General features: G+C 39.0%; 1 protein-coding gene across 4 annotated transcripts in view; it reads left to right on the top strand.

The window, feature by feature from the left end:
• OCA2 (OCA2 melanosomal transmembrane protein) overlaps nucleotides 1-27,968 on the top strand; it is a 280,525-nt gene that overhangs the window by 11,826 nt on the left and 240,731 nt on the right. For all 4 annotated transcript variants that reach the window (XM_059877646.1, XM_024979497.2, XM_024979496.2 and 1 more), the window contains exon 2: nucleotides 21,247-21,516. In XM_059877646.1, the coding sequence (XP_059733629.1) occupies nucleotides 21,269-21,516 (248 nt within the window). In that variant the 5' untranslated portion in view covers nucleotides 21,247-21,268. The remainder of the gene's footprint in view (nucleotides 1-21,246; nucleotides 21,517-27,968) is intronic.

Here is a 27,968-nt window from a genome sequence, read left to right as displayed (position 1 = left end):
TTGTATATATACATGCAATTGTAAGAAATAGTAGTGAGATGCCCTGAACCCTTTACAAAGTTTCCTCCAGTGGCAAAACTCATGCAAAATTATAGTACAACATGGCTGCCAGGATGCCAAGATATAGGGTGTCCCATCACCAAAGGACCATCGTGTTGCCCTTTTTCAACACTTACATTCCATCCACCCCACCCCACACTTAACCGGGGGAAACAGCTAAGCTGGTCCTGTTTCTATAATTTTGTCATTTCAGTAATGTTTCACACATAGAATCATATGATATGTAACCTTTTGTGAATAGCTTATCTCTGTGAAAGTGCATTCATGCAAGTTGTTGCATGTTTCAGTGGCTTGTGAGTATAAATGTCCCATGATAATATCATTTGTTTAACCACTCACATGCTTTTTCTTTCAGTTCTTTTTTTAACTTTATTAAAGTATAATTAACAAATAGACAAGTATTATACATATTTAAGCAGAAAATGATGTTTTGATAACACCCATTTCTTTCCTTTTTTTCCAGCAAATGTCATTTATTGTTATTAATAATATTTTTCTTTCTTTTATTATAATTGATTTATACTATATTTAGTCCAGGTGTACAATATAGTGATTCAATATTTTGGTAGATTATACTGATATAAAGTTATTCTAAAATATTGGCCATATCCCCTGTGCTGTAAATTGTATACTTGTATCACAGTTATATTTTTTAAATTACAAAATGTATGATTTTACACATTTACAGGAGACTTGGAAAACACATAACAAAGTTACATATAGTTTCATTATTAAAATTATTTTTAAAGTAGATAAATTAATATTTTTGGTTTGAGTTTCAATGTCAAACATTCAAAAGTTAATAGAATGATTATACAGAGAAGCAGAAGGATATGGTAGACCTGAAAAACACCATGAGCCAATTCAACATAATTAAGATTTATACAGTTTTCACACAACAATAGGATATAAATTCTACTCAAGTTCCCATAGACTATTAACTAGGAGACACTGGAATAGATCCAGGGACATAAAACAAGGTGGAAAAATTTCATGGTCTAAAAGTATTGAAGTCATACAGAGTCTGTTCTCTGTTAACTGTGGAATTATGTTAGAAATCAATGTCAAACTATATTTGAAAATAGCTCACGTATTTTGAAGTACAGTGTGAAGAGAGAGATTTACCAAGAGAGATCTTTGACTTAGCCATTGAAAGCCTCAATAAAGTTAGAAGGCTGAAAAACCACAGAGAGTGATTGCAGAGAAGAAAGTTAAATTTAAATGAGAAATTAATATACAAGATAACTTTAAAAAACTATGTATTTGGAAATTAAACGTTCACCTTTAAATGATGGGTATATCTAAGAAGCCATAACAAGAAAAAGTAGAAAATACTTGTGATAGAATAAACATGAAGAGAATTTACCAGAATTTGTTGCATGCAGCTGAAGCTGCTCAGTGCAGTTAAATAAGGTGTGAAAATAAATAGACACTAGAACAAACTTGTGAGAATTTGAACGAAATCTGTATTTTAGTTAATAATACTGTATCACATGTTATTTCCTATTGTTTTTCTTTTTAATAACATAGTATATCTTTATATTCTCAGAATTGGATTAGGATTTTCATGACTCATTCACAATTTTTTTAAAATCACTAAAATAACCTTTCTAGACTTTAGCAGTAACACTAAATGTCAGAATAAATGGAACTATATCAAAGTTTTGACTGAATGTAAATTAGAAACATCGCATTCTAGTCAAACAAGTGGAACTAAAATGTCATAAATTTATTTAGCTAGGCAAAATTCTTAAGTTTTTCAAAATATATATGTTATATTATACTTACTATTTATACATGACTTTCCTGGTGGCTCAGGGGTAAAAAGCCTGCCTGCAATGCAGGAGCCTCAGGAGAAGCCAGTTTGATCCCAGGGTCAGGAAGATCCCCTGGAGGAGAAAATGGCAACCCACTCTAGTATTCTCGCCTGGAGAATTCCGTGGACAGGGGAGCCTGGTGGGCTACAGTCAATGGAGTCGCAAAGAGTCAGACATGACTGAGCAACTTTCACTTACTATTTATATATGTATACATAAAACTTTTTCTACTGAATTGATAAAGGCTTGAAAAGAACAGCAAAAGAGACATCCCGTGGCTACGTAATTATTAGCTCCCAACCTAAAGAAAAACCAGTTCTAGGGCAAGATACATTGCTACACAGGCTTAAGGAAAGCATGAGTGCGAATGTTCAGTTCAGTTCAGTCACTAATTCGTGTCCGACTCTTTGTGACCCCATGAACTGCAGCACGCCCGGCCTCCCTGTCCATCACAAACTCCCGAAGTCCACCTAAACCCATGTCCATTGAGTCACTGATGCCATCCAACCAGCTCATCCTCTGTTGTCCCCTTCTCCTCCTGCCCTCAATCTTTCCCAGCACCAGGGTCTTTTCCAATGAGTCAGCTCTTCGCATCAGGTGTCCAAAGTATTGGAGTTTTGGCTTGAACGTTAGTTCTTTCAATGAACACCCAGGACTGATCTCCTTCAGAATGGACTGGTTGGATCTCCTTGCAGTCCAAGGGACTCTCAAGAGTCTTCTCCAACACCACCATTCAAAAGCATCAATTTTTCAGCACTCAGCTTTCTTCACAGTCCAACTCTCACATCCATACATGACCACTGGAAAAACCATAGCTTTGACGGACCTTTGTTGGCAAAGTAATGTCTCTGCTTTTGAATATGCTTTCTAGGTTGGTCATAACTTTCCTTCCAAGGAGTAAGCGTCTTTTAATTTCATGGCTTCAATTACCATCTGCAGTAATTTTGGAGCCCAGAAGAATAAAGTCAGCCAGTGTTTCCACTGTTTTCCCCATCTATTTTCCATGAAGTGATGAGACCGGATGCCATGATCTTAGTTTTCTGAATGTTGAGCTTTAAGCCAACTTTTTCACTCTCCACTTTCACTTTCATCAAGAGGCTTTTTAGTTCCTCTTCACTTTCTGCCATAAGGGTGGTGTCATCTGCATATCTGAGGTTATTGATATTTCTCCAGCTCTCTGGAAGTTCATGGTTCATGGAAGTCTACCATATCTTGTACTAATACAGTCACTCATTTTTTTTTTTTTGATTAATGCTTGAATGATATATCTTTCTCCATCTTTTTACTTTTAGTCTACCTATCTTGTTATTTTGTAGTGAATTTCGTGTAGATTGCCCACACTCTGTGTTAGTGGCTCAGTTGTGTCTGACTCTGCAATCACATGGACTGTAGCATGCCAGTCTCCTCTGTTCATGGGATTCTCTAGGAAAGAATACTGAAGTGGGTTGCCATTCCCTTCTCCATGGGATCATCCCGATCCAGGGATCAGACTTGGGTCTCCTGCATTGCAGGCAGATTCTTTAGTTGTGCTTTTTAGCCTGTAGGGTTGCAAAGAGTTGGACACGACTGAAGGGACTTAGCATGCATGCATATATTATAGGGCTTCCCTGGTGGCTCAGATGGTAAAGATTTTCCTAATCAACCCTGACTATTCAATGGAAGGCCTGATACTGAAGCTGAACCTCCAATACTTTGGCCACCTGGTGTGAAGAGTCAACTCATTGGAAAAGACCCTGATGCTGGGAAAGATTGAGGGCAAGAGGAGAACGGGGTGACAGAGGATAAGATGTATAGATGGTATCACTGACTCAGTGGACATGAGTTTGAGCAAACTCAGGGGATAGTGAGGGATAGGGAAGCCTGGCATGCTGCAGTCCATGGGATCAAAAACAGATGGACATGACTTAGCAACTGAACCATAACAACATACATTGATAACCAGATCAGAGAGTGTTAACAATTTTCCCTTCAAAAATCAAGCATAATGTAGAAAATTCCAGAGAGAGAAAATACATTGTTTTTACCCATATTTTTCGTGTTTTCATTGTTGTTTTTACCTTGCTGCTGCTCCAAAACTTATCTTTCCTTTTTTTGTTTAGAGGAACTTTCTTTAGCCATTCTTTTAGGATAGGTCTACTGGCAACAAATTCTTGCAGTTTTCTCTCACCTAAGGTCTTGATTTCCCCTACATTCCTAAAGGATATATTCTCTAGATAGAGGATTCTGGGTTGACAGTTCTTTCTTTTCATTACTTGAAAACTATGATGCCACTTCTTCTGGCCACTGTGGGTTTTGTATTTGAATTTTTTCCCATGTAGTGACATCTTCAGTTTTCTCTTAATGGTTTCAAGAGAAAGATTTAGATTTCAATAGTTTGACTACAGTATATCTTGGTATAGATTTCTTTGGGTTTATCTTCTTTGGAATTTACAAATGTCTTCAATGTGTAGGTAGATGTACTTTCTCAAACTTGGGAAATTTTCAACCATTCTTTCTTTTTTTTTTTAATGGGATATAGTTGCTTTATAATGTTGTACAACAAAGTGAATTAATTATATATATACATATATCCACTCCCTCTTGGATCTCCTCTCATCCTCAATTCCCACCCATCTAGATCACCAGAGAACACCAAGCTGAAAGCCTTAGGCTGCACAGAAGGTTCCCACCAACTGTCTGTTTTACACATGGCAGTGCCCATACATCAATCCTAGTGTCCCAGTTTATCTGATTGACTCCCCTCACTGTGCCCACACATCCATTATCTATACCTGCATCTCTATTCCTGGCCTGCAAATAGGTTAATCTGTATCATTTTTCTACATTCCACATATCAGTTCAGTCTCTCAGTCGTGTCTGACTTTTTGCGACCACAAGGACTGCAGCATGTCAGGCTTCCCTGTCCATCACCAACTCCTGGAGCTTGCTCTAACTCTGTCCATTGAGTCGGTGATGCCATCCAACCATCTCATCCTCTGTCGTTCCCTTCTCCTCCTGCCTTCAATCTTTCCTAGCATCAGGGTCTTTTCAAGTGAGTCAGTTCTTCGCATCATGTGGCTAAAATATTGGAGCTTCAGCTTCAGCATCAGTCCTTCCAATGAATATTCAGGATTGACTGGTTTGATCTCCTTGCAGTCCCAGGAACTTTGAAGAGTCTTTTCCAACACCAAATTTAAAAATCATCAATTCTTTGGTGCTCAGCTTTCTTTATAGTACAACTCTCACATTCATACATGACTACTGGAAAAACCATAGTTTTGACTAGACAGACCTTTGTCAGCAAGATAATGTCTCTGCTTTTTAATATGCTGTCTAGTTTGGTCATAACTTTCCTTCCAAGGAGCAAGCATCTTTTAATTTCATGGCTACAGTCACCATCTGCAGTGGTTTTGGAGCTCAAAGAAATAAAGTCTCTCATTTTTTCCCCATCTATTTGCCATGAAGTGATGGGACCAGATGCCATGATCTTAGTTTTTTTGAATGTTGAGTTTTTCATTCTCTTCTTTCACTTTCATCAAGAGGCTGTTTAGTTCTTCTTTGCTTTCTGCCATAAAGGTGGTGTTATCTGCATACCTAAGGTTATTGATATTTTCCCTGGCAATCTTGATCCCAGCTTGTGCTTCATCTAGCCTTGCAGTTTGCATAATGTACTCTGCATATAATTTAAATAAGCAGGGTGATAATATACAGCTTTGATGTACTCCTTTCACAATTTGGATCTAGTCTGTTGTTCCATGTCCAGTTCTATTCTTCTTTACCTGCATACAGCACATATATGCGTTAATATATGATTGTTGTTTTTCTCTTTTTGACTTATTTCACTCTGTATGACAGACTCTGTGTGTCTATCCACGTCTTTACAAATTACCCAATTTATTCCTTTATATGACTGAATAATATTCCATTTTATATATGTACCACATCTTCTTTAACCATGCATCTGTCAATGGACATTTAGGTTGCTTCCATGTCCTGGCTACTGTGAATAGTGCTGCAGTGAATACTGGGGTGCATGTGTCTTTCTCATTTATGGTTTTCTTAGGGTATATGCACACTAGTGGGATAGCTTGGTCATGTAATAGTCCTATTTTCAGTTTTTTAAGGAACTGTCATACTGTTCTTCATCATGGCTATGTCAATTTACATTCCCACCACAGTGCAAGAGTTACCCTCTTCATCTTTATTGTTTGTTAATTTTTTGATGAAGATCATTCTGACCGGTGTGATGTGATACCTCATTGTAGTTTTGATGTTCATTTCTTTAATAATGTGCAGGGCCGAGCATCTTTTCTTATGTTTGTTGGCGATTTGTATGTCTTTGGAGAGATGTCTGTTTAGGTCATTTGATAATTTTTCTTTTTATATTGAGCTGCTTGTGCTATTTGTATATTTTGCAGATTAATCCCTTTGCAGTTGCCTCATTTGCAAACATTTTCTCCCATTCTGAGGGTTGTCTTTTTGTCTCATTTATGTTTTTCTTTGCTGTGCAAGAGGTTTTAAGTTTAATTAGGTCCTATTTATTTATTTCTATTTTTATTTTTATTACTCTAGGAGAGTAAAGTGAAAGTGCTAGTCACTCAGTCATATCTGAATATCTGACTTTTTGCGGCCCCATGAACTGTAGCCCACCAGGATCCTCTGTCCATGCACTTCTCCAGGCAAGAATACTGGAATGGATTTCCATTCCTTCTCCAGGGGATCTTCCCACCCAGGGATCGAACCCAGGTCTCCTGCCCTGCAGGCAGATTATTTACCATCTGAGCCAGAATACTGATGGTGTATTACTCTAGTAGTTAGGTAACAATGATCTTTCTGTGGTTTATGCCAATGAATGTTCTTCCTATGTTTTCCTATAAGAATTTTTAGTGTCCGATTTTACATTTAGGTCTTTTTTCTATTTTGAATTTATTTTTGTGTCTGGTGTTGTGTAGTGGTCTCATTTCATTCTTTAACATGTAGCTGTCAGTTTCCCCAGCACCGTTTATTGAAGCCACTGTTTTTTCCATTGTATAGACTTGCCCTTTTTTGTTATGGATTAAGGGACCATAAGTGTGTGGGTTTATCTTTGGGCTTTCTGTCCTGTCTCATTGATCTGTATTTCTGCTTTTGTGGCATTTCCGTACTCTCTTGATATTTGTAGACTTCTTTGGGTAGTATTACTATTTTCACAATATTGATTCTTCTAATCCAAAAACATGTTTGTGTCATCTTCGATTTTTTTCATCAGTGTCTTATAGTTTTCTGAGTACAGGTGTTTTATCTCCTTAGATAGGTTTATTTTAGATATTTTATTCCTTTTGATATGATGGTAAATGGGCTCATTTCCTTAATTTTTTATTATCTTTCATTTTTTACTGTATAGGAATGGAGGAGATTTCTGTGCATTACTTTTGTATCATGCAACCTTATCAGATTCATTGATTAGATCTAGTAGTTTTCTGGTGTTATCTTTATGATTTCCTATGTATAGTATCATATAATCTGCAAATAGTGACAGATTACATCTTCTTTTCCAGTTTGGATTCCTTTTTATTTTTTTATTCTCTGATGGCTATGGCTAGGACTTCTAAAACTATTGTTGAATAGTAGTGGTGACAGTGGTCATACTTGTTTTATCCCTTATCTTATTGAGAATGCTATCAGTTTTTCACCACTGAGAAAGATGTTTGCTGTGGATTTGTCATATATGACCCTTATTATATTGAGGTAGATTCTTCTTATACCCACTTTCTGGAGTTTATATATATATATATATATATATATAATATGTTATATATATAAAACAAATGAGTTGAATTTTGTCAAAAGCTTTTTCTGCATCTATTCAGGTTATCACATGGTTTTTATTCTTCAATTTGTTACTGTGGTGTATCTCATTGATTGATTTACATATATTGAAGAATCCTTGTATTCCTGGAATAAATCCCACTTTTTCATGGTGTATGATCCTTTCAGTGTGTTGTTGGATTCTGTTTGCTAGTATTTTTTGAGAATTTTTGTATCTATGTTCATTAGTGAAATTGACTTGTAATTTTCTTTTCTGTGATATCTTTGTCTAGTTTTGTTAACTCGGTGATGGTGGCCTTGTAAAATGAGCTTGAGAGTATTCCTTCCTCTGCAATTTTTTTGAAGAGTTAGAGAAGGATGAGTGTTAGCTCTTCTTTAAATGTTACAGAATTTGCCTGCAAAGCCATCATGTCCTGGACTTTCATTTTTTGGAAGATTTTTCATCATAGTTTTAATTTCATTACTTGTGGTTAATCTGTTCATATTTTCTATTTCCTTTGGTTCAGTCTTGGAAGGTTGTACTTTTCTAAGAATTTGTCCATTTTTTTCTAGGTTATCCATCTTATTGGCATATAGTTGTTTGTAGCAGTCTTAAATGATAATTTGTATTTCTGTGGAGTCAGTTGTAATTTCTCCTTTTTCATTTCTAATTTTATTGATTTTAATATTCTCCTTTTTTCTTGATGAGTTTTGCTAAAGGTTTATCAATATTGTTTTTGTTCCCACAGAACCAGCTTTTTGTTTCATTGATTTTTGTTATTGTTTTCTTCATTTCTATTTCATTTATTTTTCTCTGATCTTTATGATATATTTCCTTCTACTAACTTTGGGTTTTGCTTGTTCTTCTTTCTTTAGTTGCTTCATGTATAAGGCTAAATTGTTTATTTGATATTTTCCTTGTTTCTTGAGGTAGGATTACATTGTCACAAACTTCTCTCTTAAGACTGCTTTTGCTGCATCCCAAACGCTGGGCTGGAGGAAGCACAGGTTGGAATCAAGATTGCTGGGAGAAATATCAATAACCTCAGATAAGCAGAGGACACCACCATTATGGCAGAGAGTGAAGAAGAACTAAAGGGCCTCTTGATAAAAGTGAAAGAGGAGAGTGAAAAAGTTGATTTAAAGCTCAACATTCAGATTATGGCATCTTGTCCCATCACTTCATGGCAAATAGATAGGGAAACAGTGGAAACAGTGGCTGATTTATTTTTTTTTCACTCCAAAATTACTGCAGATGGTGACTGCAGCCATGAAATTAAAAGATGCTTACTTCTTGGAAGAAAAGTTATGACCAACCTAGACAGCATATTAAAAAGCAGAGATTTCACTTTGTCAAAGGTCCATCTAGTCAATACTGTGGTTTTTCCAGTAGTCATGTATGGATGTGAGAGTTGGACTGTGAAGAAAGCTGAGCGCCGGAGAATTGATGCTTTTCAACTGTGGTGGTAGTCTTTAGAGTCCCTTGGACTGCAAGGAGATCCAACCAGTCCACCCTAAAGGAGATCAGTCCTGGGTTTTCATTGGAAAGACTGATATTGAGGCTGAAACTCCAAAACTTTGGCCACCTGATGTCAAGAGCTGACTCCTTTGAAAAGACCCTGATGGTGGGAAAGATTGAAGGCAGGAGGAGAAGGGGAGAACAGACGATGAGATGGTTGGATGGCATCACCAACTCAATGGACATGGGTTTGGGTGGACTCCAGGAGTTGGTGATAGACAGGGAGGCCTGATGTGCTGCGGTTCATGGGGCCACAAAGAGTCAGACATGACTGAGCGACTGAACTGATAGGTTTGGGGCCATGATGTTTTCACTATCATTTTTTGATAGATTTTTTAAATTTCTTGTTTGATTTCTTTAGTGATCTCTTGGTTATTTAATAGCATGTTGTTTAGCTCCCATTTTTTTTTTAAATTTTTTCCTTTAATTGATTTCTAATCTCATAGCATTGTTGTTGGAAAAGGTGGTTGATATGATTTCAGTTTTCTTAAATTTGCCATTGCTTGATTTGTGGCCCAAGCTGTGATCTATCCTGGAGAATGTTCCATGTGCTCTTGGGAAGAAAATGTATTTTACTGCTTTCTGATAGAATGTCCTATAAATATCAACTGGTCTATCTGGTCTAGTATATCATTCAAACCTATGTTTCCTTATTTATTTTCTGTCTGGATGATCTATCCATTGGTATAAATGGGGTGTTACAGTCCCTCAGTATTATCATGTTACTGTCAATTTCCTCTTTTATAGCTATTATCATTTGCCTTATGTGTTAAGGTGTTCTTATGTTGAGTGCATAAATATTTGTAATTGTTATATCCTCTTCTTGGATTGATCCCTTGATCATTACTCTCTTTTAATGGTTTTTATTTTAAAGTCTCATTTATCTGATATGAGTATTACTACCCCAGCTTTCTTTTGATTTCCACAGAATATTTTTCTATCCCCTCACTTTCAGTTTGTATGTGTCTCTGGGTTTCAAGTGAGTTTCTTGTAGAAAACATATATGGGCCTTGTTTTTGTATACATTAAGCCAGTCTGTGTCTTTTGGTTGGAACATTTAATCCATTTACATTTAAGGTAATTTTGTGTATTTTTCATTTTATTTATTGTGTTGTTTATCAGTGTTTGCTCTTTAGTTTTTCTAAGTCCTTGTTAAAATTTCTTGTATTTTCTGCCTCTGTGCCTCCATTCTATTTCTGATATTTTGGATCATCTATAGTATCATTCAGAGAAGGCAATGGCACCACACTCCAGTACTCTTGCCTGGAAAATCCCATGGATGGAGGAGCCTCGTAGGCTATAGTCCATGGGGTCGATAAGAGTCGGGCATGACTGAGCGACTTCACTTTCACTTTTCACTCTCATGCATTGGAGAAGGAAATGGCAACGCACTCCAGTGTTCTTGCCTGGAGAATCCCAGGGACAGAGGAGCCTAGTGGGCTGCCATCTATGGGGTCGCACAGAGTCGGACACAACTGAAGCAACTTAGCAGCAGCAGCAGCAGCATACTATCATTATTCTGAATATTTTTTCAGATAGGTTGCCTATCTTCTCCTCACTTATTTTATTTTGTAGGTGTTTATCTTGCTCCTTTTTATGTAACATGTTTTTTGCTGTCTCATTTTTCTTGATGGGTGAGGCTGTGCTTCTGTCTTGCAGGTTGTTTTGTCTGAAGTGTCCAACATAGGAATTTGCAAGCAGGTGGGTGGAGTCAGGTCTTGGTGCCTACACGAGGATCTCCAGGAGACCTCACACTGATAAATATTCACTGGCACATGAAATTCTCTGTTAGTCCAACAGCTTGTATTTGGTGATCCCTCCATAGAACTGCAGGCCTGACCCCTGGCATGGTTACCAAGAGAACTAGTCCTAGAAGTTTAATTTTGAGTGGGAATTGGTTTTCATCCAAATTTACTGGAGAATGGCCTCCTGTTCTCTACTCCTTGTGTAGACATCTCTGTATGGCCAGAAAAGGAACTTTAGAATGGAATATGTATCAAGAACACCTATGTGCTGCTCTAAACTCTTATCTATTTCCATTTTATGTGATATTTTCCCCTTCTAAGTTAGTGCTCTATTTCCTGTGCCAGTATATTTAACAAGAGACCAGGAGCAAAAACGTGTGAGTTCGACTTAAGTAGCTTTGAAACTCTGGTGCTGCTTTTTTTTTCCAAGCCCCTCCAATATTAGGAGGTGAGGTGATATCCGTAAACTCTAGACTCTTACTACAGAGCAATTTGGCTTCTTAATGGCAGGAAACTGCGATTCCCTGTCTCTCTCGCCCCCTCTTCCCCTCTAACTACTTCTGCTTCTGTGACTCCTTTGTTCTTATTTCATTGAGCCTTTCCCAGGCACTGGAACTTAATCAGTAGGTCACTTCTAATTTATGGACCTTGTTTTTCCTCTTTCTATTCCCCTCCTTCCCTACCACATATTTTCTGTTTATTAAGTGTTTTTTTCCTGAGAATCTAGGTCACACTCTGTATCATGTGCTTCCTCACTGGTTTTCAGGTATCTTGCTCTATTGATAGTAATGATAGCAGCTCCCTTCTCTGGCTTTGCCCTGTGTACTGTCCTTCTGCCAAGACCATTTGTGTTAGGCCAGAGAAAGGATAAGTGGGGTGCCTGCCTTCTTCTCAAAACAGTTTCAGTTTTACAAGTTGTCTGACAGCTTTATATACAGTATGTTTTAGGAGAACAAATATGCTTCTCTTTTTTATTTAGGATTTTAACAAAATAGGGTTTGATTCTGATGAGCAAGTTTGTGTGTATGTGTGAGCATTTATGTGTATGTATACCTGTACAAATCTACATTATATATACAATTTTTGTATTACCATTAAAAAAAAAAGATGTTTCTTAATAAAATGTCAAACTCTTGCCATTAAAAAAAATTTCCTGGTACCTCCTCTTGTCAGTGTCCTTGCCACTGTGGTGAGCTGCAGTCTACCCACACCTTCTCAGTAGTAGAAACTACTCTAAGTAGTTTCTGAGCCCACTATGTGAGACCAACCTCTTGTGTGTTCCTCTCACCAGTGTCTGTTCCTGGAGCTGGTCCAGATTACACGTGTCCATGGAGACCAACAGGGCATAAGTCTTCATAAACATACCCACAGAGGCTGGTGCAGGTGGAGGAAGCCTTGGAGGGGGGTGGCCCTTGGCCCAGCTGGACCGTTGGCCAGAGGAGCCCCTTCTGGAGTGGCACTTGGGCTGCCAGGACCCACGAGGCCAGAGAAGGCTTTACAGGACCCACATGGCTGGAAGAAGCCTTGTCAGCCTTTATTTCTTCAAGTACTTTTTCAGCTACATAGTATTTCTCATTTCTTTCTGGAATTTTGATTACATGAAGATTATACCTTTTGTTATAGACCCACAGGTCTGAGGATCTGTTAATTTTTTTCTCTGTTGTCTGTATTAAATAATTTCTATTGTTCTAATTCCCAGTTCAGTGGTTCTTTTCTCTTTCCTCCACTTTGCTCTTGAACCCATCTACTGAATTTTTAAATTTTGCTTTTGTTCCAATTGTGTCTGTTATTGCCTTTTGAAACATTTTCATCTTGCATTTTGGTTGTCTTAAAAATCATTGTCAGATAATTTCAACATCCCTATCATCTTGGTTCAGTTCAGTTCAGTTGCTTAGTCATGTCCGACTCTTTAGGACCCCATGGACTGCAGCACACCAGGTGTCCCTGTTCATCATCTTGGTATTATCATCTATTTTCTTTCAAGTTGATATTTTCTTGGTTGTCACTGTGACAGGTGATTTTGACAGAAACTTGCTCATTTTGAGTATTATGAAGCTCCAGTTCCTATTTAAACCTTCTGTTTAGCTGGTTTCCTCTGATAACATTTCAGCAGAAGGTACTGCCTCATTCCTGCCAGGTAAGATTAGAAATCCAAGTTCCCCAGTTAGCCTACGTTGATATCAAGGTAGGGAAGGATTCCCTGCTATTTCTGGATGGTGGTGTGGGAGCTCCCTACTGAGCCCCTACTGATACCTTCTTAGCTGGGAGGGATTAGGCCACCTCATTATTGCTCCGCATGTGGCCTCCAGGGACATAGTTGTGAGGTGGCCTCATTATTGCAGTGGTGAAAGTTCTGACTTTCCACTTGGCCTCCTCTGACACCTCAAAACAAGGGCAAAGAGTTTCCCTTATTGCAAAGTGGGACTGAAGTTCAAGTTCCCCATTTGTGGTCTCCACCTACATGAGGGGGCATGCATGTGGAAGAGGTTGGACTTCCTAGTACCCAGGACAGATGAATGTGCCATCTCCCTGTGTGCTTTCTTAGACACCTCTCCAGTGGGGATGGGAGACTGGTCTGCTTATTACAGCCTGGTGAGGGTGGGAGTTTAGGTTTACCACTTGGCCTTTGCTCTCTCATTGAATGTGGGTTTGCAGTGTTTGGCTGCAGTAGTTATTGTCTAAAAGCATTCTAACCTACTAGGCTGCTGCATTCATATTTCTTTGGCTAGAGAGGACAGGCTTTTCTTAGGGCTTTTTTTGATCTACATCTGTTGGTGTTTCTAGGTTGCTGACTTCTTCAGCACCTTGCTTGGGATATATGAGACATGATAAAAATCCAAGGACACAGTCTCACTGCTGTGCCATTTCTTGGGTCCCTAACTAACTTGTTTGCCTTCTTCTGCCCACCTTTCAGAGTTTTCTTACTGAAATAAGAAAACTTCTTAGCAAGTTGTTTTATATAAAATGTCAGATTTTTCTTTATACTTCATAGGAAGAAGAGGGAAAAATAGTTCCACTCTGTGTTCCTGGAAGCACAAATCCTCAGATGTAATTTTTTAGTGTAGACACTATGTTTACATCCTGGCCTGAATGATTCAGGAGACAAGGAATAGAAATGTAACAAAGCAATTGAAGCAGGTGAGAGTGGGAGGTCTCTAGTGTACCTGGTAGGGCGGCAGGCAGACATGTCCTTGGAAGGCTGGGTACTTTATTTTAATTGCTTCATTTTGTCAGTGTGGAACTTTTTTCTCTTGGAGACATTCCTTGCCCTTGCTGTGTTCTTCTCTGAATCTCAGTGTCTGGCTCTGGCTCAGGCTCTGTGGTCAGCAACTTTCTGCTGAGTTTGGCCTATAGGAGAGTCTACTGGGGGATTGGGGAAGGGAGGAAGGGAGAGGCCAATACTTTGCTTTGTGCCACCCTGCTTTAGGAGGCATCTCTTCTGGGGCTCCAGCTCCTACCAGAAAGCACCCCTCCATGGTCCCTGCATTCATCTTCTCCCTCTGTCTCTCAGCCATGGTGGTGGAGGTCTCCTGCTGGTGCTAATCTCTGGCCTCTGGTTAGCTTTTCAGCATGTCCACTTCCTATGTAAGCAACTTCTGTGTTTATGTACACAGAACAGCTTTCCTTACTGGATCCTGGCTGACTCCCTCAGTGAGGAAAGGATGAGGCAAAATCAGTGGCTGAGACTAGAGAGACGGGAAGGTATATATGGGTTTAAAGAAGGAGATAGAGGAGAACAGCAGTGAAAATTGCCTTGGGAGATGCACTAGGATTGCTGGGAATTGCTGAGCCCATTGAGAATCCTGCATGTGGAGGTCAGATGAGACCAACAGCAGGACCCAGGGTTCTCTATGGCCACATTCAGCCATTTAACCCGTGGCTCAGGGTGGATGAGCCAAGTTTGAGGTCTTGCCATGGGTGGCAGATAGACTCTGGGATGACCTCCATGATCCCCACTGCCTGGTGTTCACACTCTTGTGTGATGACCCCTTGCCCTTGAGTGAGTGTGGGACCTGTAACTGGATTCCAAGCAGTGGAATATGGCAGAGGTGATGGATGGGCTGTTACTCCATGGCTGTGGGAGGCCTGTGGGAAGTAAGTGTGGCCTCCAGTCGATAGCCAGCAAGAAGCTAGGTCCTCAGTCTTACAGCTACCAGGAAGTGAATTCTGCCAACACTGAGTGATCTTGGAAGCTGATTCCCAACTGAATGACTCTTGAGTTCCAAAGCAGAAGATTGAACTAAGCCTTGCCCCTGACTCACTGAGATGCTGAGATTATAAATGTGTGTTGCTTTAAGCTACTATTATTGTGGTAATTTATTAGGCAGTAATAGAAAACTCATATAACAGGTGAGCTTGACAGAATACAAGAGAAAGCAAGTAAAAGGAGGGTGTTGGCTGGACCACAAAATCTCAGTTGGGAAAGGGGAGTGAGAACGTGGTGATGTTGGCTGATGTGGGAGCAGGTAAGCTTCCTGCTGGTGAGGCACTCAAGTAGCTGAGAGTCCAGGAAGTGGATGGTTACTCCAAAAAATAGCAGCAAGTGTAGTCATGGAGGGGAAGTGGTGGAAGAGAGAATGAGAGACAGTGATCACAGCTAGGTCTCAGATCTTCAAAAAATGAAGGGACATGCCAGGAAGACAGTAGCCATGAGATAAGGGTGGATGCTGTATTGCAATGGCACCTGGAGTACTTTAGGGAGGAAAGAAGAAGGCAGTGGAGAGCTAAGAGGATAATTCTCTGAAGGGGAGAGAGTGAGACCCAGTGCGTGATGAAATGTGGGCCCCTTGTTCAAAAAATGGGAAAAAATGCCATTAATAGTATTAAAATATAAAGATTTTTCTTTTCTTCCATAGTCTGTCAATTTGTCATGGTGTTTTAAATTGCTATTTGGTATTATGAGTCTAAAGAAAAATTAAAATTGTAAATTATTAGCATAAATTTTATTGTTCATCTTGTACAGCATCGGTTTAAAATACAAATGTGAGAGTATTTAACTTGTAGATGGAATCACAGAAGTTGCATAATTTGTGTTTCCTGACTTAAATGTGCATATGGAGTTTGTTTTTACCAGACAAGGAAACATTGTGTCAAACTAACTCCTCTAATATTTTTATTTTGCCTTTTGATACAAGTACATTCTATCAACACTCTGCCTTCTGCTTACTGATGAGTAAGTCATCTTTTCAATGTAAGTGTTGGGTGAAAGCAGGGAAATCATAGCAATAAGAAAATACTAAAACTTCCATGGTCATTTGGGTTTCTTCAAAAGTTGTTGCCTTTCTGTACTTGTAAATTTTTGTTCCACCAGAATGTATGGACCCTTGGGTTGTCATCACTCCACTTACTCAGTTTTAGACAAAATACACTTACTTTATACTTGCTTGGAACTGCCACACATCCTGGGTCCTCCAGAATTTGTGATCATAGGGCATTGCAAGCCTCTGTGAATTGAGTGACAAGGAGTGGTGGACCCATGAATTGCTCTCATTCCACCTACAGGTGTGTACATTGCTTCCCAGTGCTTCAAATCCAACTCAACAGTAGCTCACAGTGATTTTGGCTTCAAAGTGTCAATTAAAAATATGCATAATTTGAAAGCTGCACGTTAAGTTTTATTTGGAGCAGAAGGAGAACTACAGCCTGGGAGACAGCAACTCAGAGAGCTCTGAGACACTGCTCCTAAGAGGCAGTCAGGGAAGGTCAATATATAAGATTTTGGTGAAGGGAGAGTTCACTTCCTCGAGGGGAGCATGTGTGCCAGTGTTTTCTGGCCCTCTGTCAGACTAGGGAGGTGGGCACTCTGCTCCTTTCCCTCAGGGAACCCTGCAGGCCCCCAGGAGTGTTCCTGGTCATTGCTCACAGTGAACTTACTCTGCATAGAAAACTGCCTGGGTACCAGGCCTTGTGTCGAGAACTTTAGGAGTCTTTGTCTTGAGCCCCTTTATGGCCCAGTGAGGTCGATGCCATTAAGCTCCATTTATTAGAGAAGGAAATGGTGACCCACTCTAGTATTCTTGCCTGGAGAATCCCATGGACAGAGGAGCCTGGCAGGCTACTCACGGGGTTGCAAGAGTTGGACATGACTTAGTAACTAAACCACCACCACCACCAAGTGCTTACTTTACAAAAGGTTTCTGCTAGTCCCGAGTATAAGATGAGTGTGCAGTAAAGAGAGCAAGCGAGCTGGGCAGTCAGGCAAGGAAAGGGAAGTTTATTAGACGGAAAAGAGCAGGTGACTGGCCCTTAAAGAGAACCAGTGTTCTCCCTTTTGACAGAGTCCTTAATACCCCACCAATGAAAAATTCTCTGAAGGGATGGTCATGTAGCCGGAGGTCTGGAATCTGGTGGTCTTGCAGCTTTGAGAAGATAGGAGCCAGTGAGATAACAGCATGCCTTTTGGGCAATTTGGTCAGTCTCACAGATCACTGTGATTTATTCTTTTCGAGGTCTACACAACAAGCCATCTTATCAATGAGACCCCATGTGGGCCCTATCAACGAGGAGCTGATGTTCCCCATGAAGGGATTTGGTGATTTTCTAGCTATGAAGAGATACAAGGATTGGGATCATGAAATCAGTTCCTGGAAATACCTAATTGTCTAAATACCTGTTCCACCAGATCCCCTGGAACACAGAGTGCCTCACTCCACCCTGAACTCTCTCAGGGGGTGTTGAAGGTCAACAGCTATAGCAGCACAGGGTTCGATCTCTGCAGAGGCAGATGACAAATGCCTTGTTCAGTTGCTGGCAAATGTTCTCAGCAAGTGCCAATTTGTAGTTGACAGGCAAGTGCCAATTTGTAGTTGACAAGAGCAACCTTTGATAGCAAACCATTCTGCTGCCAACCACAGGTAATTGTGGGGTTGTGGGATGCTGCCAACTATTATATAAACAAGTAGATTGATAAAAGGTTAAAACATAATCCCCAAAGTAAGACACCATAACCTTGCAAGTATAGTGATTTTTCTCATTTTTATGGTAGGTATTATTGATTCCAGATGTGTGTAGGACTAAGCAGCAGCTTGCAGCAAGCAGCAGCAAGTGGTAGCTGGAAGCAGGGTCTTAGTTTCCTAGTCTGGGAGTCCTTACCACTGGACCACAGGAGCCAGCAGTTAGGGCTAAGATCCCTAGTCTTGCCTGCCCAGTCAAGAACTAATTCAGGTGAGGAGGCAGAAGATAAAGAGTAAAGTAAAAAGTTTATTGAAGAGAAAAGTACATGAGGAAATGTGCATGGGCAAACTCAAGAGAGTCACACCTTTGGGAAATTTGAATCCTTTATAAACAGGCAGTTCTCTGGGTCTTTGTCTTTGCTCAGGCCAATCACCTTGCTTTGTTCCCCTTGGTTAATTTGTTGAAGGACTCTCCCCTGGGGTGCGCATGCACACCCTAGCCAAGATGGGTCTTGAAGTGAAGGCTTCTGGGAGGAGCAAGACTCATTATGGCCTGGAATTAATCCTCTGACTTTTGACTCCAAGGAGCCTTTTACATGTGTGAGTGAAGTCACTCAGTCGTGTCCGACTCTTTGGGAACCAGTGGACTGTAGCCCCCCAGGCTCCTCCGTCCATGGGATTCTCCAGGCAAGAATACTGGAGTGGGTTGCCATTTCCTTCTCCAGGGTAGTGTCTGTGTAGTGTCTCCCTTATCAGACAGGGTTGTTTCCTTTCTTTGTCCTTGCCGTGATTATTCCCTTGAGGTAAGAGACAAAGATTGGCTATTTACCTTGTTTCTTCTGCTGGCTGTAACTTCTGCAACTGGAGACTATCTATCTCTTATCTCAAGAAATGCAAAGAGGAGGCTGGCTAATTGTAAATACCTCAACTGAAGCCCACCTATCTCTTATCTCAAGAATGCAAGCAGAAGGCTGGCTATAAATTTCTAACCTGGAGACCTTCTATCTCCTACTTCATTATTGTTTTCTTACTGCAAGAGTATTAATTTGCTAGATGCAAAATTGTTAAAGTCACATCCTAGATAAAGACAACAAAGCCCTAATCATCTGTATCTCTATCACACAGAAGTAGCCATACTTTGGAGGCTATGACCTTCTGGTCTTCTGTTCTATGTATATTCTAGGTTTTACCAAGCTTGGACTTGGCAAAACTTGCCTCATGATGGGCCAATAAATACAAGCAAGATGTTAAGACAAGGAAGACACTTTATTCAGGGAGCCAGCTGACTGGGAAGATGGCAGGCTCGTGCCTCAAAATAACCAACTTGTTGGGTTCTTTTGTAGAGTCAGAGAGAAAAAGCAATGAGGAAATAAAGTTGAAAGGCAGAATAAAGAGGGAAAGGCAGTGAGGGAGTAAAATGAAAGGGTATTCAATCTTGCAAAACATCTCTAGGGGAGAGGAAGGGGTGTGTTAATCTCCTATTCACAGGTGGGCAGGGACAGATGTCTCTCATGAGCCGAACAAAGGCACTTTAGTTTACAGTCAGGCAGGGTTCTTTGAGGCAAGCCATTATGTGCGGGGAGCAAGCTCCGCCTCTGGCAAAGGTCATGAGGAAAGAGGCTTGGCATACGCAAAGGCGGGATCAAGCCTCAGGAGTCTCCCTGGAAATTCTCGAGCAATCTACCCCCAAAACCAGAGTCTGCCTACTTTCTGCTTTGTGCTTTCACCTACACCTCTGACTTTATGGGGGGCTGTCCCCCACTACCTCTCTGAAAAAAGTTAGCTTACAGCTCCAGTTAATAATTCCTGGGTGTGACAGTGTTTAACCTACAAACTCCTTTGGAAATCCTCTAGCCTGCCTGAATAGGTTTTTCCGGCCACATGTGATTGTTCAGAGCCTCCCAACTGTGAGAGGCAGGAGATGTTCTAAACTGTGTAAACACAGATTCTTTTGAGTAGTTAAAAGATTGATTAGAAATTGTATTGGTGAAGGGATTTTCACTTGTTGGGCCAATGTTTGCTGCTAAGTTTCCATATCCCTTACCTGCTGTGTCCCTGGCAGTGTATTGATTAATATAATTGGTGTAAGTAGTAGCTTTAATGTTTGTAACCTGGGACCCTTGAGTTAATTCTTTTTCTTGTTATAGCCCACCACACCTTTGCGCTGTAGGAATGCAACTTTATCTAATGCTTTTGGAGAGTGGCTCCTGACCAATCACCTTTAGAGAAAAATAAGTTTTCTGAAGAAAAGGTCTTAAAATGTTAACAGGCCTCTGGGCCAGAAGATGATGCAAATCACCTAAGCTTTTGCATATGATAAGTTTGCAGGAAGAAAGCCTGGTTTGCTGCAAGACTCTACCCCTTCCCCCATTATCCTCTATGCATAACTTAAGGTATAAAAACTACTTTGGATAATAAAGTGCGGGCCTTGTTCACCGAAACTTGGTCTCACCATGTCGTTCTTTCTCTTACCTTCTGGCTGAATTATTCAGCCTCTTTTCTCCACTGAATTTCCTCACTGAGCTATCCTTATTTCAGCCTCTTTTCTCCACTGAATTTTCCTACTGAGCTATCCTCATTCTATTACTCTTTATATCCTTAATTAACATTTAATTAAGCAATTGTTTCCTGATCTTCGCCTATGCCGTCTCTCCTTCGAATACCCTGAATCAGCCGGGGCTGGTCCTCGGCAATTATGTATGATTATAATAACAAAAGCAATGAAAAGCAAGTCAAAGGAAATTTCCAATGTGGAGTAAGAATTGGCCTCCTCTCTGCAACTTATTTATTCCAAGAGATATATCCCATTATACCAGTGGTGTTTACCACATTTTAAACATTTCCCATGATCAACATCTTTAGAGGATGTTTATTTTTGAATAGTGTTTTATACTGTGAAAGTATCACTGATGCTGCTGCTGCTAAGTCGCTTCAGTCATGTCCAACTCTGTGCGACTCCATAGACGGCAGCCCTCCAGGCTCCTCTGTCCATGGGATTCTCCAGGCAAGAACACTGGAGTGGGTTGCCATTTCCTCCTCCAATGCATGAAAGTGAAAAGTGAAAGTGAAGTTGCTCAGTCGTGTCTGACTCTTAGCGACCCCATGGACTGCAGCCTACCAGGCTCCTCTGTCCATGGAATTTGCCAGGCAAGAGTACTGGAGTGGGTTGCCATTGCCTTCTCTGAAAGTATCACAATTTACCCTAATTAATACTCTGTTGTTGAATAGTTAGGTCACTGCTAGTGTGAAATATGCTAAAATATTCATCCTTGGAGATGAGCATACATTGGAATATAATATTAGATATTAGAATGCTGAAACATGATAAAGTTCTTGTTATAAGAGGTCTTTTTACTATACCATTCAGTAGTATAAATTCCTCAAGGTGCAAATGATATTCCCAGTTTGCTTTTTATCAACAGCAGTTTCTTTCTGTTTGACCCCAGTGAGAAGAGTTGCAACAGAAACATGCACCTAGAGAACAAAGATGGCAGGCTGGCCTCTGGCAGGCTGGAGATGGAGCTACATCAGACATCTGCTCCCACGAGTGCTGGCCTGGGAGGCTCAGGGCTGGTGGAACTCAACACCAGCAACCGCAGGCCACAGCAAGGAGTTGGCAGGGCAGATTCCCTGAGCCCCTACCACAATGGGGCTGCTGGGCAGAGCTGCTGGGCTACTGTGGACCAGGATTTTGGCTCATTCCTCAAGGAGCGGAGGTGAGTTTAAAACAGTTTTATCTTATAAATGTGGAATTCACAAATACTGGATTTCCATGAGCATAGTTCCCTTACATTTTTTTGTGGGAAAAATTTCCAGATGTTCTGCAAGACTCATTCCAGCACTAGATCACTTTCCTGGCGTGTTTTGAATGAATGCTGTTTCTAAAATGTGGCTAATGTAAATCCAAAAGGTAATAAAGATAGAAATCAGATCGGTCTCATCAACTGTGTACAAACTGGTTAGTAAGTATTTTCTTAAGAGCTATTAACACTAGGATATAGATATACAGGAAAGAAGAGTATGTTAGTTATCTAGTATCAGATAACCTATTAGTCACTCAGTCATGTCTGACTCTTTGCAACCCCATGAACTATAGCCCGCCAGGCTCCTCTGCCCATGGAATTCTCCAGGCAAGAATACTGGAGTGGGTTGCCATTCCCTTCTCCTGGGGATGTTCTCCACCCAAGGATTGAACCTGGGTCTACATATTCCAAAATTCAGCATCTTAAAATGACACATTTGTTTCCTTACAGTTTTGTGAGTCAGAAATCTGAGCATTGCTTAGCTGGATCCTCCACCTAAGGGTCTTTCACAGGCTGAGAATAAGTTGTCAGCAGAGGCTGACCGTCGTTCAAGTGGGTAGGGTCTGCTTCCAAACTCATCATTGTTGGCTGGACTTAGTTCTTCCTGGGCAGATGGTCTAAGGTCCTCAGTCCCTTGCCAGGTGGCCTGCTCCATCAAGGCTAGCATGAGAGACAGTCCTTTGTAACCTAATCATAGAAGTAACTCCCCATCATTCTTGCTGTGTTCTGTTAGGATGAGTCACTAGGTTGCGCCCACAATGTAGGGGATGGGATCACACACGGACGTGAACACATGGAGTATGTCACAAAAGTGGATGAATCTGCCTGCCCACATAGAAGACACAAGAGACATGAGTTTGATCCCTGGGTCAGGAAGATCCTGTGGGATAGGAAATGGCAACCCACTCCAGTACTCTCTTCTGGAAAAGTCCATGGACAGAGGAGCCTGGTGGGCTACAGTCCATTGGACTGCAGACAGTTGGACACAATGGAGCACACACCCACACACACACACACACACATTTTTAGTTTAGTTTAATAAAGCAAATTCCATACTGTTTTCCATAATGGCTCTATCATTTTACATTCCCACCAACAGTGTATGCGGGTTCCCTTTTCTCTACATCCTTACCAACAATTGATATTTGCAGACTTTTGATGACAGCCGTTCTGACAAGCCTGAGATGATATCTCATTTTGTGGTTTCGATTTGCATTTCCCTGATGATGAGTGATGTTGAGCATCTTTTCACGTGTCTGTTGGGCATCTGTATGTCTTCTTTGGAAAATTATCTATTCAGGTACTCTGCTCATTTTTTAATCAGATTGTTTGGTTTTTTGATGTTGAGCTGGTGAATTCTTTTTATATTTTGGATATTAACTCCTTTTTGGATGTATCATTTGCAAATATCTTCTCCCATTAAGTAGGTGGCCTTTTTGTTTTGTTGATAGATTCTTTCACTGTGCAAAAGCTTTGATGTGTACATTTATTTTTTCCTTTTGTTTCCCTTGTCTGAGAAGACATATCCCCCAAACATTGCCAAGACAGATGTCAGTGAGCATACTGCTTATGTTTTCTTCTAGAATTTTATGATTTCAGGCCCTGGATTTTAGTCTTTAATTCATTTTTTTTTTTTTTTTTTGTACTAGGAATGAGGAAGTAGTCGTTTGATTTTTTTTTTTTTTTTTTGCTTGTAGAGGTACAGTTTTCCCACTATTATTTATTGAAGAGGTTATCTTTTCCCCATTGTATACTCTTGCTTCTTTTATAATAGATTAATTGCCCATTTGAGCTTTTCATTTCTTCTGTTTGATTGAGCTATGTATCTTTTGTGTGTGTGTGTGTGTGCTAGTACCATGCTGTTTTGATTTTTGTAGGTTTGTAGTATAGTTTGAAGCCAAGAAGTGTGATACACCAGTTTTGCTCTTTTTAGAGTTTGTTTTGGCTATTGAGGGGTTTTTATGTTTCCATCCAAATTTTAGAATTATTTGTTCAAATTCTATGGGAAATACTATTGGTATTTTGATAGGTCTTACATTGAATCTGTAGATTGCCTTGGGTAATATTAACATTAATACTTGGGTCATTTTAGCAATATTATTTTTTCCAATCCATGAGCACAATATATCTTTCCATTTGTTTGTGTCATCTTGAATATCTTTCATTAATAAGTGTGGGTCTTTTACCTTCTTGGCTAGAGTCATTCCTAGATGTTTTAGTCTTTTTGATTCAATTGTAAATGGTATTGTTTTCTTGTTTTCTCTTTCTGATAGTTTGTTGTTGGTCATTGTTCTGTCGCTAAGTTGTGTCTGACTCTTTGTGACCCCATGGACTACAGCACACCAGGCTTCCCTGTCCTTCACTATTTCCCTGAGTTTGCTCAAACTCTTATCCATTGAGTTGTTGATCAATGGCCATCCAACCATATCATCTTATTCTACCCTCTTCTCCTTTTGCCTTCAGTCTTTCCCAGCATAAGGATCTTTTCCAATGAGTAGGCTCTTCACATTAGGTAGCCAAAGTATTGGAGCTTCAGCTTCAGCATCAGTCCTTCCAATGAATATTCAGGGTTGATTTCCTTTAGGATTGACTGGTTTGATCTCCTTGTTGTCCAAGGGACTCTCAAGAGTTTCTCTAGCACCACAGTTCAGAAGAATAAATTCTTCAGCACTCTGCCTTCTTTATAGTTTGTTGTTAGTATATAGAAATGAACAGATTCCTGTATATTAATTTTATATCTTGCCACTTTATCAAATTCATTGATGAGTTCCAGTAGTTTTTTGATGGCATATGTAGGATTTTCTATTTATGGTATCATGTCTTCTGCAGTGACAGTTTTCTTTCTACATTTTCCATTTGCATTAAAAATTTTTTTCTTGTCTGGTTGCTGTAGCTATGAATTTCAACACTGTGTTGAATAAAAGAGGTTCAAGGGGGCATCCTTGTCTTGTTCCTGAAGTTAGAAGTAATGCTCTCAGCTTTTACCATTGAGAAAGATATTAGCTGTGGGCTTTTCATATATGGCCTTTTCTATGTTTATGTATGTTTCCTCCATACTCACTTTGTTCAGAGTTTTTATCATGAATAGATGTTGAATTTTGTCAAAAGCTTTTTCCTGCATCTATTGATGTGGTCATATAATTTTTATTCTTCAGTTTGTTAATGTGATGTATAATTGATGTATGATTGATTTTTCCATCCTTGCATTCCTGGGATACTCACTTGATTATCATGCATGATCTTATTAATGTATTTTTGAATTTGGTTTGTTAATATTTTTTTGAGGATTTTGTATCTCTGTTCACTAGTGATATTGGCTTTTAATTTTCTTATTTTAATTTTAAAAGCTATCATTGCCTAGTTTTGGTATCAGAGTGATGTTGGCCTTGTAGAAAGAGTCCAGACGTTTTCTTCCTCTGCAGTTTTAAAGAATAATTTGAGAGGATAGATGTTAATTCTTCCTTAAATCTTTGGTAGAATTGGCCTGTGAAGCCATCTGGTCATGGGATTTTGTTTTTTGGGAATTTTTTAAAATTACTAATTCAGTTTCATTACTGATAATTTATCTGTTCATATTTCTTATTCATTCAGTCTTTGGAGATTGTACACTTATAGGAATTTGTCCATTTCTTCTAGGTTGTTTCATTGTTTGTAGTAATCTCTTATGATCTTCTGTATTTCTGTCACTTCTTTTCTCATTTCTGATTTTATTGACTTTGGCCCTCTCTTTGTTTTCTTGATAAGTTTGGCTAAAGGTTTGTCAATTTTGTAATCTTTTCAAAGAACCAGTTCTTAATTTCATTGATCTTTTTATTGGCTTATTTTGTTTTTTATTTCATTTATTTCTGCATTGATCTTTATTATTTCCTTCCTTTTACTAACATTGGGTTTTGTACATATTTTTCTAGTTCCATTAAGCATAAGCTTATATTGTTTATTTGGGACTTTTCTGCTATACTGAAGTAGGCATCTCTCTTTATAAACTTCACTCTTATAATGGCTTTTGCTGCATCTCATGGATATTGGATCATTGTGTTTCTGTTTTCATTTGTCTCCAGGTATTTTTTTATTTGCTCTTTGATTTTTCCAGTGATCCATTGGTTATTTAGTAACATATTGGTTAGTTTCTATGTGTTTGTATTTCTTGCAGGTTTTTTGTTCTTTTTCTCCTTGTAGTTGATTTCTAGTCTCATAGTGCTGTGGTTGGCAAAGATGATTTCAGTCTTCTTACATTTACTGAAATTGTTTTGTGACCTAGCATGTGAACTATCCTGGAGAAAGTCCCATGTGCACTTGAAAAGAATGTATATTCTGGTGCTTTGGGATGGAATGTCCTATGGATATCTATTAAATCCATTTGGTTTAATATGTTGTTTAAGGCCAGCATTTCCTTATTGATAATCTGTCTGGATGGTCTGTTCATTGATCTAAGTGGGGTGTTAATGTTCTCTAGTATTATTGTGTTACTGTCAGTATCTCCCTTTATATCTGTTAATATTTGATGTATGTATTTAGGCAACCTTACGTTGAATGCATATATTTACAATTGCTACATTTTCTTCTTGGGTTAATTCCTTGATCATTATGTAATATCATTCTTTGTCTTTTATGACAGCTCTTTGTTTTGAAGTCTATTTTGTTTAAGTTTTCCTACCTTGGTTTTCTTTTTGTTTCCATTTGCATAGGATACTTTTTTTCCTGTTCCCTTTCAGTCTTTGTGTGTCTTTAGAAATGAGTCTCTGGTAGGCAGAATATATATGGGTCTTGTTTTAATATACATTCAGGCTCTTTACATTCTTAGATTGGAACATTTAATCCATTTATTTTTTAAGTAGTTATTGATAGGTATGTACTTATTACACTTTTATGATGTTAATTGTTTTGGGGTCATTTTTGTGGTTCTTTTTGTTCTTTTCTTTTTTAAAACTCTTTACTTTTGATCTGATGACTATATATGGTGTTTTTGTTTTTTTATCTTTTATGTATCTATTGTAGATTTTTGGTTATTTATGGAGTTTTATATGGAGCAATCTATCTATATATACATGGTTACTTTAGTTTATTAATCTCTTAAGTTTGAATGTTTTTAACAACACTGCATTTTTACTCTCCTCTCAACTTTTACATTTTGACATCATATTTTGTATCCTTTAGCTTTGTGTATCCTTTAACTAATTGTGGACATTGATGATTTTATTACTTTTGTCTTTTAAACTATTACTATCTTTATAAGTAGTTGATCTATTACATTAAGTGTATATTTGCCTTAGCCAATGAGATTTATCCTTCAGTAATTTTCATATTTCTAGTTGTGGCCTTTCCTTTTTGTTTAGAGAAGTCCCTTAAATAATTCTTGTAAGGCTGGTTTGATGGTGCCGAACTCCTCTAGATTTTGCTTGTCTGTAAATTTTTTGATCTCTCCATCAAATCTGAATGAAAGCCTTGCCAGGTAGAGTATTCTTGGTTGTGGTTTTTCACTTTCATCACTTTGAATATATCAAGTCATTCTCTTTTGGACCGCATAGCTTCTGCTAAAAAATCAGCTGATGGTCTTGTGTGAGTTTCCTCATACATTACTAGTTGTTTTTCCTTTGCTATTTTTAATATTCTCGACTCATCTTTAATTTTTGTCATTTTAATTACAATGTGTCTTGGTTGGATCTCTTTGGGTTGATCCTATTTGGAACTTTCTGGGCTTCTTGGACTTGAATGTCTGTTTCCTTTTCCAGGTTAGAAATGTTTTCAATTACTATGTCTTCAAATAAGTTCTCTGCCACTTTCTCTCTCCTTCTTGGAATCCTATAATGTGAACGTTAGTATGTTGATGCTGTCCCAGAAGTCTCTCCATTTTTAAAATTCTTTTTTCTTTTTTATATTCAGCTTGCATGATTCTCACTACTCTTTCAGTTCACTTATCTGCTCCTCTGTATCACCTAATATATTGCAAAATTTCTTTTGGTGTATTTTTGTTTAAGTTATCCTTCAATTATGGTTGATTTTTCTTTATAATTTCTGTTTTTCTTAAACTTCTCACTGTGTTCATCCATTCTTCTAAATGTGTTGAGCATGTTTATGGTCATTTTCATGGAAACTCTATTAGGTAGATTGGTTATCTCCACTTTGCTTTGTTCTTCTGGCGTTTTATCTTGTTCCATCATTTTGGAATATATTCCTCTGTTATTTCATTTTTATTAATTCTATACTTTTATTTCAAAGCATTAAGTAGAATGCTTACACTTTTGTGTCTTAGAGAAGTGGCTTTATGTAGGAGATATGCTTATGTGTCCCAGAAGTCTACTCGTTCTGGTCACCAGAGCCAAATGCACTATGGATGCTCCCAGGGTGGGCTGTGTGAGTCCTTCTGT

This window comes from Bos taurus, chromosome 2 (genome assembly GCF_002263795.3).
Source record: "Bos taurus isolate L1 Dominette 01449 registration number 42190680 breed Hereford chromosome 2, ARS-UCD2.0, whole genome shotgun sequence".
NCBI classification, from domain to species: domain Eukaryota; kingdom Metazoa; phylum Chordata; class Mammalia; order Artiodactyla; family Bovidae; genus Bos; species Bos taurus.
The sequence above is the reverse complement of the archived record's forward strand: the minus strand, read 5'-3'. Positions and strand labels throughout refer to the sequence as shown.